This window comes from Taudactylus pleione, unplaced genomic scaffold (assembly GCF_031769625.1).
Source record: "Taudactylus pleione unplaced genomic scaffold, aTauple2 ptg000333l, whole genome shotgun sequence".
NCBI classification, from domain to species: Eukaryota; Metazoa; Chordata; class Amphibia; order Anura; family Myobatrachidae; genus Taudactylus; species Taudactylus pleione.
The window spans coordinates 9,720,001-9,735,133 of NW_028284734.1; the positions used below are offsets into that span (position 1 = coordinate 9,720,001).

At 43.0% G+C, this 15,133-nt stretch overlaps 1 protein-coding gene across 2 annotated transcripts in view; it reads left to right on the plus strand.

The window, feature by feature from the left end:
* The window catches only part of ZFYVE16 (zinc finger FYVE-type containing 16), a 117,148-nt gene extending 111,333 nt beyond the window's left edge, over positions 1–5,815 (plus strand). For both annotated transcript variants that reach the window (XM_088443781.1, XM_088443782.1), the window contains one exon: positions 1–5,815. This exon is cut by the window's left edge and continues 134 nt beyond it. In XM_088443781.1, coding sequence (XP_088299907.1) covers positions 1–28 — 28 coding nt within the window. In that variant the 3' untranslated portion in view covers positions 29–5,815.
* Positions 5,816–15,133: the final 9,318 nt, after the last annotated feature.

The following is a 15,133-nucleotide window of genomic DNA, read 5'->3' on the forward strand; positions in this document are numbered from 1 at the left end:
CTTTTACCTGATAGAGAGCCTCCGCTAGTGTGAGCCTACACTTATCGGTGGTATCAGTATGGAGGCCGACAGTCACTAAACATATGGTGAAAGAATCAGTCCCCATATATAAAAGAGCAGACGCATATGGACAGGTGTTATTTTTTTTTTCACATGCAAACCAGCTACTGTCTCGTCTAAAAGCCAAGCTTTGACATTTGTGTACGATTCCCACCGTGGACCATGCCATGAAAGTGATCAATGCAAGTTATTCCCAATACTGTTTTCTTATATGGGCAAAAATGTAATTGGAAACTTAAAGAAGAACTCCACTCAAAACTTAAATTTCACTAATGAGTGCAGTTCACCATATTAGGATAAAATGCAGATGTTGAGTTGTCCTTGCCTGGCATTGGTTGCTTGCACACTGCAGTGGATTTGGAAGCATCAAATGATCCAGCACTGGTTTTCCGCATGCTTTCTGCACTGGCTTGAGTCAAATTCATGGGGGAGGGGTATCCATACGACTGTGTAAGCCCCGCTCACATGCACTGGGAGGTTTACAGGGCATTGATGTACACACTACCACAAAGTTTAACTGAGGTCATTGTAGGTAATACGAGAGGGGTGGACACTAAACCATTAACGGCTTTAAATTTAGTTTTAGGTGCTGCTTACTATGTTTTTGGGTGGCACTTTATTGGCAAAGTTAAATAGTTGCACTTAGGTAAAACGATATAAACTAGAGTCCAGAATGAAATGTTTATCAGTCCACTGACTGTCAGTGGGTATGAACATATAAGTACTATAAGAATATTAATCCCATACCGTAAGCATTGTGTATCGTATTGGGATGCTCTTCCTGTACCCTCCATATTGTCTCTGGCACAGTGCCCTTGGGTGCAGTGACCATTATTTGTGATAAAACGCATATCCTTTCATGAGCACTAAAATGTACTAGTTACTGAAGGACACTTGGGTCAGTGTTAAACACGCTGATTTAAAAACAGTAAATCGGCACTTTTTTGTATTTTTTTTTATTTTGTTTCATTGTAAAGGACAGTATGTGTGGTGCTCAACACCCTTACCATATTGTGCTAATTATCCTATATTATAACCCACAGGGCTGCAAGGAGTATCCTGTGTAAGGCCTGTAGTATGTAATTACATGCAGTGCTTGATCAGTGACCAGCATAGGAGATTTGCCATTACAGTGCGGACTCGTGCACCACTGGGGCAATTTTTTGTATCATTTTATGTTAGTATGTCATATTTGCTTTATTTCTTTATATAAAGACTTGTTCTGACCTTGTTATTATGGCGCTCGATCGGTTTCCTGCACTAGAAACGTTGGGTCAGTAAGTCTGGCTTGGGCTGTGGTTTTGTTTTTCACAGGTTAGAACTAGAAAGACCGCCGCTTGTGTTGTATCTATTAATCCAAGCTTAGTTCTATTCTGATTCACGGTCTAGATGTGACTGACTGTGTGTGTGTACATAAGCTCTCATAAACTATTCATCTAATATGTATATTGTGTATTTCTATTTAATCTTGAAATGTGTCCTTTAGAAACAACCTCTGTAGAACTGTAGGGTTCTTTTTAATAACTTTATATTCCGAAAATCTATATTTGGATACAATGTTGAATTATGGAATAGAAGATACAAGTTACTTTGTATATTTATAACTATATAAGCAATAATTTAGAAAAGGCACACATATATTTTTCTATTACATTAAATTTCATTACATAATGTATCTAGTTTAATCCTTAACATGTATAATAAAATATTGCATATGCAAACAGTCTGTAGGAGCTTCGGAAGTGGATATAAAATATGTAGCACATATAGGGGGTTTTCACAACCAGAAAACTTATTTTAGGTTTGTACATGCAGTTATCTTTCCGAAGTCCCATGCTTTTCACAAAGGCCTTTATATCAACCAGTCACAGCTATCTGCTTTTGGTGGTTACAACACAGCTGGAATCGACACACAGATCAGTTCTGCATGGTATCCAAGTGTAGTGTAAATAAAGTACGGTGTCAGTGTTCTGAAAGTGTGAAACATATCTGAAGAAGCAAGGATGATTAGGCAATGTATTTAGTGAAGAACTAGGAGTTGAGGGTATAATGCAAGTTTTCTTATTCTGGAAATCCCCTTTGATACACTGGCCTGGACAACATGTGGCTCTCCAGGAGTTGTGAAACTACATTTGGAGAGCCCCAGGTTGTCCAGGCCTGCATTATTTCCTGTATTGAGCTTTGTTTATACTTGCCTTACATATACGCTATAAATAAATAACTAGTATGAAGCCTCTATTTGGAGTAGCTGAGTGCATGCAGTACTGTATACGTTGTACATATGTGGCTTTATCTGATCCTATGCACACACATAATAGTGAGCCTTCCCAAAATTCATAACCACACACAAGCTGTATCATTATTACGATTATCATTACGAACCAATGATGTCGCTGAGACTCGAGGCAAAAAGTTACCGTGTATGTAAACACCATGTATAATTTAATTTAACTTTTTAGACAGGTTTTCGGTTCAAAGAGGATAATTCTTCCAAGTTTACTTGATGTATTTAATTCCAAGTGATTCCTGAGTATGTTGCTATATGTGCAAATGTTACCAGTTGCTCTTTCATTTAAAACAAACCATATTTTGGACTTTTAAACTCTCTATACACATTTGCTCTGACATTTTCTGCACCAGGCAATGGTTTTATTCCTATAGTTTTGAGATGCGCAGGACAAACTCACTAACATTACACAAAACTTTAGTGGCATAACTAATGCAGAGGCAAGTGATTTCACTAGCTAACCTGTGGCTCTCCAGCTGTTGTGAAACTACATATCCCAGCATGCTTTACCAGCTGATCGGTGGTAGAGTATGCTGGGAATTATAGTTTTACAACAGCTGGAGAGCCCCAGGTTGGCCAGGCCTAGGGGTTACCATTCTGTGTAAGAAAACGTGTAAGCTTACAGCTTTATATACTATATTTTCAGTTGATAATTCTTCAAATATTATGACTATAGGTCCTGTATTATATTACAGGGGAAAAAAAAGTGTTCGTTGTTCTGAGAAAGTTAATCTGAATTTCTCTATGATGAAATTGTATGTCGATTGATGTATACATTAGCAGCATGGATGTTTAATTGCTTATTTTATTATTACTTCATTAACGTTGTCTTTGACATATTTGGGGTAATATAATTCTTCATTCTCTGGGATCGTTGGAATTAGCCATTAGTAAGTGTGCGCATATGCCGCACTCAGGGCAGCCCTGAGATTGTGGGGTTTTGTTCACAGCCCCATAGGGCCGAGTACAACAATATGCAAGACTGGGATGTAATGAGGGAAAAGCTGATGTACCGTTGCTGGCTTTCCAACGTAATGGCACCTTGCGGGCTTGCGCTTTATTGAATCGATCCCCACGTGTTAAGTGTTTTGGGGTAAAATACATACAAGACAATCTAGACTTAATTACCTGTAAATGTTAGATCTTTATATTTGCCCACTACATAATGATGGCACTAAACTAATTGTTGTGTTGGCAAACTCGTTAATGGGGTGTACCCATTTTGCCTGACCTAGAACTATAACACTAATAAAACACATTTTGAGGAGCAACCCATTAAACTGATGCCCTTTTTGGAAAGCAAAGCTCAAGCCTTACTAGAGGAATAGTGTTGAAATTGCTTTCTTATCCTACTGGCTGCCTATAACGAAGACCTAGGCAGTACACACTTTTTCTGTAGTCTTTCCTTATTTATAATATGCTACATGTCAGTGGATCTAGGCCAACTAAATGTCTATAAAGATTTGTCTTTTCGGCGCACTCAGCTGTTGGACTGTGCAGATTACGTAAATACTACTAATGCTTTGTATGCCTTTTCCCCACATGAGGTATTATTTGCAGTCTCTCACCCATGTTGTGGTAATGTTAGTGTTCCCTCTAGGCTGTTTCAGAGTGGCACCGTGCCCTGCCCAATTTTGAAGTATCTGAAATGCGCCCCGCTGCCGAAACAGCCGTCCCAACCCGCGGGTCGCAGTGCCCCACAGGGGATGGGGTGGGAGTTCCGGTGAAACAATCACCGGCGAGTGAATAAATGCTGTGCGCATGGCATCTATTCACACTGTGGAGAGAGCTGGGCATGCCCCCTACAGTGATGAAAACGGGGTGTATCTCAAGTACATGCCCCCTTTGTACTAGCCACGCCCCCTTTCCAGGCACACGTAGAGAAGTACCCTGCACACCCTAGAATAAAAACAACATGTCTGTACCACCTCCCAAGATGCAGGGTCTGTGGAAAGATACTGGATGTAACCTAATAGGACTTCCAGGACTTATAGTCCTTATAGGACTGAAAGGAGGTCATGGTGCGGAAGGCTTTAGGTATCTGTCTTTGGTGTTTCTTTGTGAGTCTTTGTATTTGTCAATCAGTCTGTAAATGTGGCTCTGTATTTTGTATGTTTTTTGTTTTTTTCACTAAACTACTTGGTGTCTTCGAGTATCCCTGTAATTTACAGGAGGGGTATATTCTCTCATATTAAGATTTGGATATTGCCTGTGAAAATACATGTATTTTACTTACATATATACATGTATACCTCTTGAAATGTTAACAACTTACTAGGCCAAGTAAAGTAGTTGCCTATGCAGTCTCAGGGCTAGGAAACTCAAAATGCCTGAGCACTTACCTGATGTGGTGAGAATGGACACCATGGGGGTTGGTCACAAAATTTGAACATCAGTTGTGTGAGAAAATGCTGCATGTACCAAAGACACCCTATAGGCATGACTTGTTGGGACCAATGATCCCTACATCAAACATTTATTATACGAACTGAACGTTTAAAGTGTCTTACACTTCAGTTACTAATTAGCAATTATTAATATAACACAATTACAATATCACCTGTTTGTAGTTGATCAGTCTATAAGTATTGTGTCTTTGTATGTAATACAGCTGTATTAAGATAAAGTACCAAAGTCCCTCCACTCTTATCAACTTTTATTTATATTCTTTATCTATTCTGCATAGGTGTTTTTTATTTTGATTATGATTTAGAACTTTATTTTCACAATGGCAGAATACAAATTTAACCTAACAATAGCATAAAACAGTCGTACAGCATATCAGGGATATTCAGTTTTAAAGCTCAGGATTTTCATAACTTAAACATCTTTTGTGAGTGATTTGCTGGTGTTGCAAAGATACAGAACAGTTTTGGAATGCTGATGGATCTTGTTAATGCAGAGCTGCAGGCCTATTGTGAAGTGTGTTATTCTCAGACACAAGAACCTGCACTTCTCAAAGTAATTTGCATTTTTCATCTTTATCACATTTTTGTGTGAAATTGTCTGTTTCCTTTTTCAAAATGTTTTATGCAAATTGTTTTGTATTTTGGGACTTCTGCTGCATTATTATAAATCTCAGATACTCTTCAGGCTTTGATTAATCACACTTCAATGATAAACTTTTGAATTAACATTTTGTAAAGTTTAGTGACCCTGACCCTGGATAGTATCAAAATATGACTGTAGGGTCTGTAAGCGTACATATCCATGTCAAATTACTGTTGAAGTAAACCGATGTCTTTTTTTATTTATTCATGTAAGAGAAATACTGTACTTTTAAATTAAATAATACAAGTGCCCACTCTGTGATTATACCCTGCACTTTGCAAAAGGGGACAATGTTAATCTATTGAATATTTGTTTTCTGTAGCCTTTGTCTTTTGATTTTTGGATAAATTGTAAAGTCCAATTAAGTGTACAATAAAGAATTTGTATTTAATAAAGTTCATATGTTATTCGAACCAATCCATTTTTTTTTTTTCATTTTAGTTCGAGCTTGTGTTAAATGGGCTATTATTGTTATCTAAAGAACTATTATATAAAAAGATATATATATTTTATAATTTTTTTTTGTGCTATGTATCCCTAATTGTTTTTTTGAAACCAATATAAGATGCTTCTAACCTTTTAATGTCATCAACAAGACTGCACCAACCTACATCTCATCGCTTTTCTCGAATATCTTCCAGCCCGACCGCTTCTCTCTGTACGAGATCTACTTCTCCTATCAACACCTGCTCCAATTCCTTCTTTTTTTTTTTCTGGCTGCAACTACTCTGTGGAATGCCCTACCTGCACAACAGGACTTTCTTCCAGCCTCCAAATCTTCCCTGACCACTAACCTCTTGCACACTCACATCTTGTTAGTACATTTATATCTGCTATAGTCATGCAGATTCCATATACTGTATTCCTATATCTTATCCTTCCGTCTCTTCGCTCAACTCGCCTACATACTCACTGAAAACCCACATTACATCGTCACATACAGTCAGGTGCATAAATATTGAGACATTGACAGAATTTTCATATTTTGGCCTCTATTCACCACCACAATGGCTTTGAAATGAAACAAACAAGATGTTCTTTAACTGCAGACTTTCAGATTTAATTTGAGGGTAATTACATCCAAATCAGGTGAACGGTGTAGGAATTACAACGGTTTCTATATGTGCCTCCCACTTTTTAAGGGGCCAAAAGTAATAGGACTATCAACTCAAAAGCTATTTCATGGACAGGTGTGGGCTATTCCCTCGTTATTTCATTATCAATTAAGCAGGTAAAAGGTCTGCAGTTGATTCTAGGTGTGACATTTGCATTTGGAATCAGTTGCTGTCGACTCTCAATATGAGATCCAAAGAGCTGTCACTATCAGTGAAGCAAGTCATCATTAGGCTGAAAAATCAAAACAAACCCATCAGAGAGATAGCAAAAACATTAGGTGTGGCCAAATCAACTGTTTGGAACATTCTTAAAAAGAAAGAATGCATCGGAGAGCTCAGCAGCACCAAAAGACCCGGAAGACCACGGAAACCAACTGTGGTGGATGACAGAAGAATTATTTCCCTGGTGAAGAAAAACCCCTTCACAACAGTTGGCCAAATCAAGAACACTCTCCAGGAGGTAGGTGTATATGTGTCAAAGTCAACAATCAAGAGAGGACTTCACAAGAGTGAATATAGAGGGTTCACCACAAGATGTAAACCATTGGTGAGCCACAAAAACAGGAAGACCAGATTAGAGTTTGCCAAACAACATCTAAAAAAGCCATTATAGTTGTGGAACAACATCCTATGGACAGATGAGACAAAGATCAACTTGTACCAGAGTGATGGGAAGAAAAGAGTATGGAGAAGGAAAGGAACTGCTCATGATCCAAAACATACCACCTAATCAGTGAAGCATGGTGGTGGTAGTGTCATGGCGTAGGCATGTATGGCTGCCAATGGAACTGGTTCCCTTGTATTTATTGATGATGTGACTGCTGACAAAAGCAGCAGAATGAATTCTGAAGTGTTTCGGGCAATATTATATGCTCATATTCAGACAAATGCTTCAGAACTCATTGGACGGCGCTTCACAGTGCAGATGGACAATGACCCGAAGCATACTGCAAAAGCAACCAAAGAGTTTTTTAAGGCTAAAAAGTGGAATGTTATGCAATGGCCAAGTCAATCCCCTGACCAGAATCCGATTGAGCATGCGTTGAGCATGCATTTCACTTGATGAAGGGAAAATGCCCCAAGAACAAGCAGGAACTGAAGACATTTGCAGTAGAGGCCTGGCAGAGCATCACCAGGGATGAAACCCAGCGTCTGGTGATGTCTATGCCTTCCAGACTTCAGGCTGTAATTGCCTGCAAAGGATTTGCAACAAAGTATTAAAAAGTGAAAGTTAGGTTTAGGATTATTTAGTTTGTCCCATTACTTTTGGCCCTTTAAAAAGTGGGAGGCACATATAGAAACCGTTGTAATTCCTACACCGTTCACCTGATTTGGATGTAATTACCCCCAAATTAAATCTGAAAGTCTGCAGTTAAAGCATATCTTGTTTGTTTCATTTCAAAGCCATTGTGGTGGTGAATAGAGGCCAAAATATGAAAATTCTGTTAATGTCCCAATATTTATGCACCTGACTGTATCATATGGTGCAGTGTTGGGTTTATTCAATATTCTCTTCTAGGCACTAGAGGGTCTAGACAGCTCTCAAAACAACCACTGCAGCGCCCCAAATATAGGTAGAAGTAAATCATAAGGAAGACCTTTTTGCGCAGACCTGAAATCCTGGCATTACAAATGATTTTGGGGTTGGAGGTTGAGACTTGTTCCAGCTGTGAAATTGTCTGTGGCATAGCTAAAAAAAACATCACTTGCAACCAGCCTCTCGTTTCTATCCTAAAAACAACCAGCAAACGCTAATGGTGCGTACCCACGGTACGATTATAATGGACAATATGAACGAGATCGAACAATATCGATCATATCGTGAATTTTTCGGTGCCCAACGACCTGCGATGCGTGGGCATGTATGGACAATAACGATATCGTCCATCGCCCGTGCATGCAGGCCAACCTGGTCAATATCGACCAGGATACTATAGGGACCCACGATCGTTGATCGCGGGTTGTTGGCCATCGTTGGTGGGTAGGTGGTCCAGCACATTCGGGAGATCGTTCAATGATATCGTTGACGATCGTCCCATGTGTATGCACCATTATGGTGCATACACACGGTACGATCTGTATCACCAACGACTTGAAAGATATCTTTCAGTGAAGTCATTCTGCCACATCTCTGAACAGGCAAAGTTGACGATATCGTCCAAGTTGGCCTGCATGCATGGACGATGAAAGATATCTTTATCGTCCATACGGGAACATGCATCGTTGGTCGTTGTCAGGTTGGTGACTGAAAAAAAGGGATATCAACGCTATCGTTCATGAAAGTCGTACCGTGCATACGCACCATTACAAAATGCACATGTGCATCTATCTAGCCACTGGCTCTTATATCCTGTGATTTTATTTCCAGTATAGAAGTGGTCTCTATATGTGTTGGGCATCTTAATTTCCCCACTTGCCCCATATTTAATCCAGACCCTTTTTTGTTACCCTGTCTCGGCCCCTCTTTATAATAGAATGACAGTAGTGTGATCCTCACCAGAATCACCCCTCTTCAATCTCTCAGCGACACTACTTGCCATCCCAATTTAACCCTTGTCAAACAAAAACCCACCACATGTAACAGATTGCAAGTTTACAACTCACGTGAATCAAGCCAGAATAGCTTTCTAACCAGTAGACTGCCCTAAGGCCAGCCAGATCGCATTTGAAACCTCATTAGCATACATGTGGTATATTACAAGACAAATTAATACTTATTAATTAAAAATATATTACAATATGTAGTTGTATAAATTGAGATATTTACATACAATTTTATTTCTTAATCAGGGTCCATATGGCTCCACAGGGAGACATTGGGGTTTTGGTGGGACTTGGAGGACCGGACACCAACAGCAAAGCTTTTCAATGCCAGGATGCTGCGGTCCTTCCACCTATACCCCGCCCACAGAGGGCACTTCAGTTTTGTTGGTGTCCAGCAGGAGCTGGACCATCATAACGGGGCAGCATTAAGCAGCCCATTTAGATCTATTTTTTTACTATAACGGGCGAGCAGCACCAGACTGTCCTCCGGATGTCTGTGCTGCCGCCCCTTCTCCCCTCCGAGGCACTGTTGTCAGAGTCTGTATGTGTTGTGGAGCCGGGGTGGAAACAGAAGCAGACAAAGGTTTAAACTGAAAGGTGGGTTGTTTAATGTGACTGTTCGTAGACATGAATAATAAGATAAACTAAAGTCCAGTAATAAACAAACTGATATACAGTATGTGGCTGAAGGGAGCTGTAGTGGATGGGAGTAACGAATGTCCAGATCAGTGACAGAGATGAATCCAGATAAACTGTGAGAGTGAAGTGGAAATCCTGGTTTGCTGAACAGTGGATGAAGGAGATATCCAGTAATGCTGGCTGAAATGAAAATCTGGAAATGCTGTGATGGTTAACTGAGGAAACAGGTTCAGGCAGGAGTGGGTCTGGTGGAAGGTGCAGGGCTGATCTCAGCAGTGAGCAAGGCAAGGCAGAGCTGTGCAGGCTATGCAGGGAGCCAGAGGCTGACAAGGAGCTAGGGCTAGCACCGGAGCACAAGTCTAGGTTTCAAAAGCAGGGACCGGCATTGTTGCGCAGTTTTGCCTCCAGTCTCAGGAGACAGACCGGAGGCGCTGATGTGGACACTGGTGCGCCAATGACTCCACTAGGCCACCGGGACATATAACATACTGACGCAGGGCATATGTAAGGATGCCAGGGGAATCGGTGGCTAATGTCAGCAAGGAGAGAAGGCACTCTCCCTGCAGCCCCTACTCCAGTCCAGGGCGCCATTCCACTGCAGTCTTGGCGTTCCCTGGGCTGCTCCTCCCTTACCCTCCGCCCCCCCAAAGACGGGCAGCAGCCATTTTCTGTAAACAGGTCTCCGGGAACGCTGGGTCCAGTCTCCCTGTATATATCTCCCACGGGCCAGGTCATACAGCGCTATATCTTACCAGCCACTGTGGTCTGTGTGGTTGATTTTAGTTCCCATTGTAAACATGTAATGCTTGTCTGCATCTGTATGTGACTTGTGCTAGTGCTAATCTCTACTTTCTATACTGTATACCTTATACATTTCCCTTTATTCTACTATACCCTGACATACTAAGGTATAGGACAGTGTTGGCTAACCTTGACACTCCAGCTGTTATGGAACTACATAACCCAGCATGCACTGCTACAGTTTTGCTATTAGGGCATGCTAAAACTGTGGCAGGGCATGCTGGGATATATAGTTCCACAACAGCTGGAGTGTCAAGGTTAGCCAACACTGGTATAGGACGTTCATTGTACCTCACATTTCCCAGATACTTGTGAGTACTATCACCAGTGGCGGGCTGGGCCGGGGGGCAGGGTGACATTTGTCCCCCGGGCCGCTACAATTTTAAAGTTAAGGGGCCGCCGGGTGGCTGCAGCTGCAAGCTGCATCACATGCCCTGCGGCCGGGAGACAGAGAGAAGATACTCCCCGACCGCTCCATTTATGTTATTCACACAGTCAGAGTGGCCGGGGAGCTTCTTCTCTCTGTCTCCCGGCCGCATGTGTCACATACCTGTGATCATGATGCAGCCGCAATGTGTCCGTCAGTATTTGTCAGGATGCTGATTGGTGGATGGCTCTAGTCCCATCCACCAATCACAGTGGTGGGATGTCTTTCCACATTGATTGGTGGATGGCTGGAGCTATCCACCAATCAGAATTCAGAAGGCTGCAGGAGAACTACGCAGGTAAGAGTGGCTGGGCAGAGTAATTGTCTGCGGGCATAGTGTATGAGTCTCCCCCGGCTGTCGGTCACAGTGGGGATGGCTGGGGCACGTTGTTTTTGGACTTAATTTATTCAACTACTGGCAGGAGCGCTGTGCACTTCCTGCATGCATGTACCTCTCCAATCCTGTCCCAAGCATGTGACCCCACTTTCTGCACAGCTCAGCATGGTGCATGTCACTTACATGCAGCAGCTGCTCCCAGTGCCCCATGTGAGCACTGCTGGAATAACTCTGGCAGACAAAATCTATCAGACGATGGCTCGGTGGCTGGGCTGTAATCGGGGACAGTATATATATATATATATATAATTATTTTTTTATAAGTTTAAAAGAAACCAAACTAGGCACTGGAGTGGTTTTACAATAATCCACTCAAGTACCACACCAGAATTCTGGCATATTTAATCTGGAGAAGGGGAAGGGGTCACCTCATAACTTAATGCCAGCCCCTGATCTCTTATCATCTACTCCTCCACCAGCCTGTGATGTCCCCTGCTTCTCCTCCCTCCTGCAAGAATAATGACTGAAGGAAAAAAGTATCTTCCTGACCCTTTTTATTTATCATTCTCCTCTTTGTGTTCCTGTTTAAATCAGCATTATGTGCTATGAGGTTGGGAGGAAATACAGATTTGTGGGATCATCTTTAATAAAAAGGGGGTGTCAATTTTGGAGTATGATTTTTAATGTGAAAGAAGAGACAGAAGTTGGGTCTGTTTTATTTAGTGAGAGTGCTTCAGATATGGGGTATTATTTTCAATAAGATAGGTGTGTGAGTGTATTCAATACGATTTTTAGGAAAGTAGTTTGGAGTCTGTAAAATCTGGGGTCTAATTTAAAAAAGGGGGAAGATCTGGCATCTGATTTTTATTGAGCAAGGAGAGGCGGTCATATTGTGGATCTGATTGTAAGTCTAATTAGTCTACATTGGTCACTGTATTCAACAGAGGACACTAGTATAGTTTTTTATTTATTACCGGTTATTTATATAGCGCACACATATTCCGCAGTGCTGTACAGAGAAATAGTTAGCCATTCACATCTGTCCCTGCCCCAGTGGAGCTTACAATCTAAGTTCCCTACTAAATGCTCACACACACTAGGGTTCATTTTTGATGGGAGTCAATTAACCTACCATTTTTGGAGTGTGGGAAGAAACCAGAGCACCCGGAGGAAAACCACGCAAGCACAGGGAGAATATACAAACTCTACACAGTTAGGGTCATAGTGGGAATCGAAACCATGACCTCAGTGCTGTGAGTCAGTAACGCTAACCATTACACGTATGTGTTTTTGCTTTGTTAGATATGGCTGGTAGGTTATGTGTTTGTTTATAGCTCTTTGGCATAACAAGAAATTTCTATGATTATTTAAACCACACTCACATTAGATATACCACGCCGCCGAGAAGATTATTATGCTATTTTTTCTGTCGCATTTATTTGGTAGACTATTGAGGGCCACATGCTAGTGTTTGCCCCCCAGGCCTAAAGTTGCTAACCAGCCCCTGACTATCACATACTTTATAAAGCGGTTGAACGCTACACTGTGCCATATTAATGAAGGGTGTTCACTGCACTGTATCATACTGTGTACTTTTTTGTACTTGTGGCTATGGCTGGCAGAAGAAAGAATAACAAGCAGCCTGATGCTGCTCCTCCTACTCTGGTGTCTTGTAAGTCCTGCTCTGCGGGCTTATCCACAGACTACCTCATTCAGAATGGTCTCTGTATTAATTGTTGCACAGCCCCAGGCCATACTTGCCTACTTTTGCAAACTAGTTTCAGGGAGACTACAACCCATAGCACATAGTGCCCGTTGGCGAGCTGTTGAGGGGGTGTGTCATGCTTTACCGATGGGTGTATCTATCGCCACACAGGGGTGTGTCCTGTAGCGGAAGGTGAAAACTAAAGTACTAAGTGCAGCAGGCTGCCAGTGGGGGTTTGTGTATGGGTGGCATGTGCAGTCACAAAAATTCGCTAATTTACGTGATCACGGCCACTGTGTACAAGTCCGAATCGGTCCCAGTATGTGACACTGATTGACTAAACCAAGCAAACAGAGGACAGTGCCAGCATATACATGCAGGGGACAATTATAGCCTATACACACAGGGGCAGTGCCAGCACTCACCCTGAGACCGGGCATTCCTGCTCCGAACATCCTCCTCGCTATCACTCTCCTTACCAGAGCTGTAACAAGTGAGTCAAAGCCATCCACAGCCAGGCCACGGAGCTGCTCGCTAGCTGGTCCAGTTCCATGTGCAGGGCCCTGGCAGCCCGTCCTCTCTGCACCGGGCCAGCAGTTCCACCAGTCCGGACAGCTGCTGCCTGACTTGCGGCTCCACCTGCTTGGCCTGGATCACAGTCATGTCTGGGTCCCACTCCCCCAGCCAAGTCCCTCTCACACACATTAACCTCAGCCCTACCACATTCACATACCTCTCCCACATTCACATATATACCCCAGTCACCTCATTCTCACATATATACCCCAGTCACCTCATTCTCACATATATACCACAGTCACCTCATTCTCACATATATGCCCAGCCACCTTACTCACATATATACCCCAGCCACCTCACTCTCACATATATACCCCAGGCCTGCCCCAGCCACCTCACTCTCACATATATACCCCAGGCCTGCCCCAGCCACCTCACTCTCACATATATACCCCAGCCCTGCCCCAGCCACCTCACTCATATATATACCTCAGCCCTTCCCCAGCCACCTCACTCTCACATATATATACCTCAGCCCTGCCCCAGCCACCTACCCTACGCATATATGCTCCTGCCCCAGCCACCTCATTCTCACATTCACTTACCTCTCTTACACATTCATACCCCAGCCACCTCCCTGTCACACATACACCACAGCCCTGCGTCTGGCCCACACTCACCTCTCTCTCTCTTTCTTCCCTGGTAGTGCAGTGCAGCAGCAGGTGGTGTCTGCCTGGCTCCAGTCCTCAGCTTCTATCATGTTTAAGGCTTGGAGCCGAGGGTGCATGTGAGCCCGGGGGCGGGGCTGCCGGCCGCTCTGAGAGACGAGCAGCAGCACTTTAGTGTCAGGTGCGCTGGGACTTAGTGCAGGAAACACTACTACACAGGAAGCTGGCCCCACACTTGCACCCGGGGGAGGAGCTGTCACTGTAATGATGCACACTCCTCTCCCTGCTGGCTGTATTCTGCGATAGCCCCCGCCACGTCCCACTCGGAAGCGCGCATGCGCAGTTCATATTTTGGGCAGTGGGGACTAGAAAATCCGGGGGATTTATTTAGCTTTGCGGGGCAGCGGGAGACTCCACAGCGACCCGGGAGTCTCCCACAGTAATCGGGAGGGTAGGCAACTATGCCCCAGGCCCATCAGCCCTGGTGTCTCTCCCTCAGGACCCACCCTGGGCTGCCTTTTCACAAATGCTGGCAAAACTTGCGGACCAGGTAGCAGTCCCTATGGTAGCTCCTCCTGTGGGATGGCCACAGCAGGTACTCCCAGCAAATCCTTTGCCTTCCCCATGGTTAGAAGTACTGTTTAATACTTCTACGGTTTTTCAGCAAATGCTGCAAAAAGAAAAGCCTTTATTTACTAAGCCTACTAAAGTACTATGATATTTTCCCAATCCACACAGTTATCTGGTTCTGAGATATCATCTGGGGGAGGCAGAAGACGCAGTTCTCTCTCACTTTGACTCCGTCTCAGGAGAAGAGTAGCCACCTTCTAAACTAAATATACCTGCTCTTGTGTAAGAGATTTTCAACAGAATACATATTTCCAATGGTGTGCTCCAAGAAACTATGACCCGCAAGTCTTTAAGGTTTCTCGAATTCTTGCCTTTCTTCAGGCTGGACTGGATCTAGGCCTCTGCCTAGC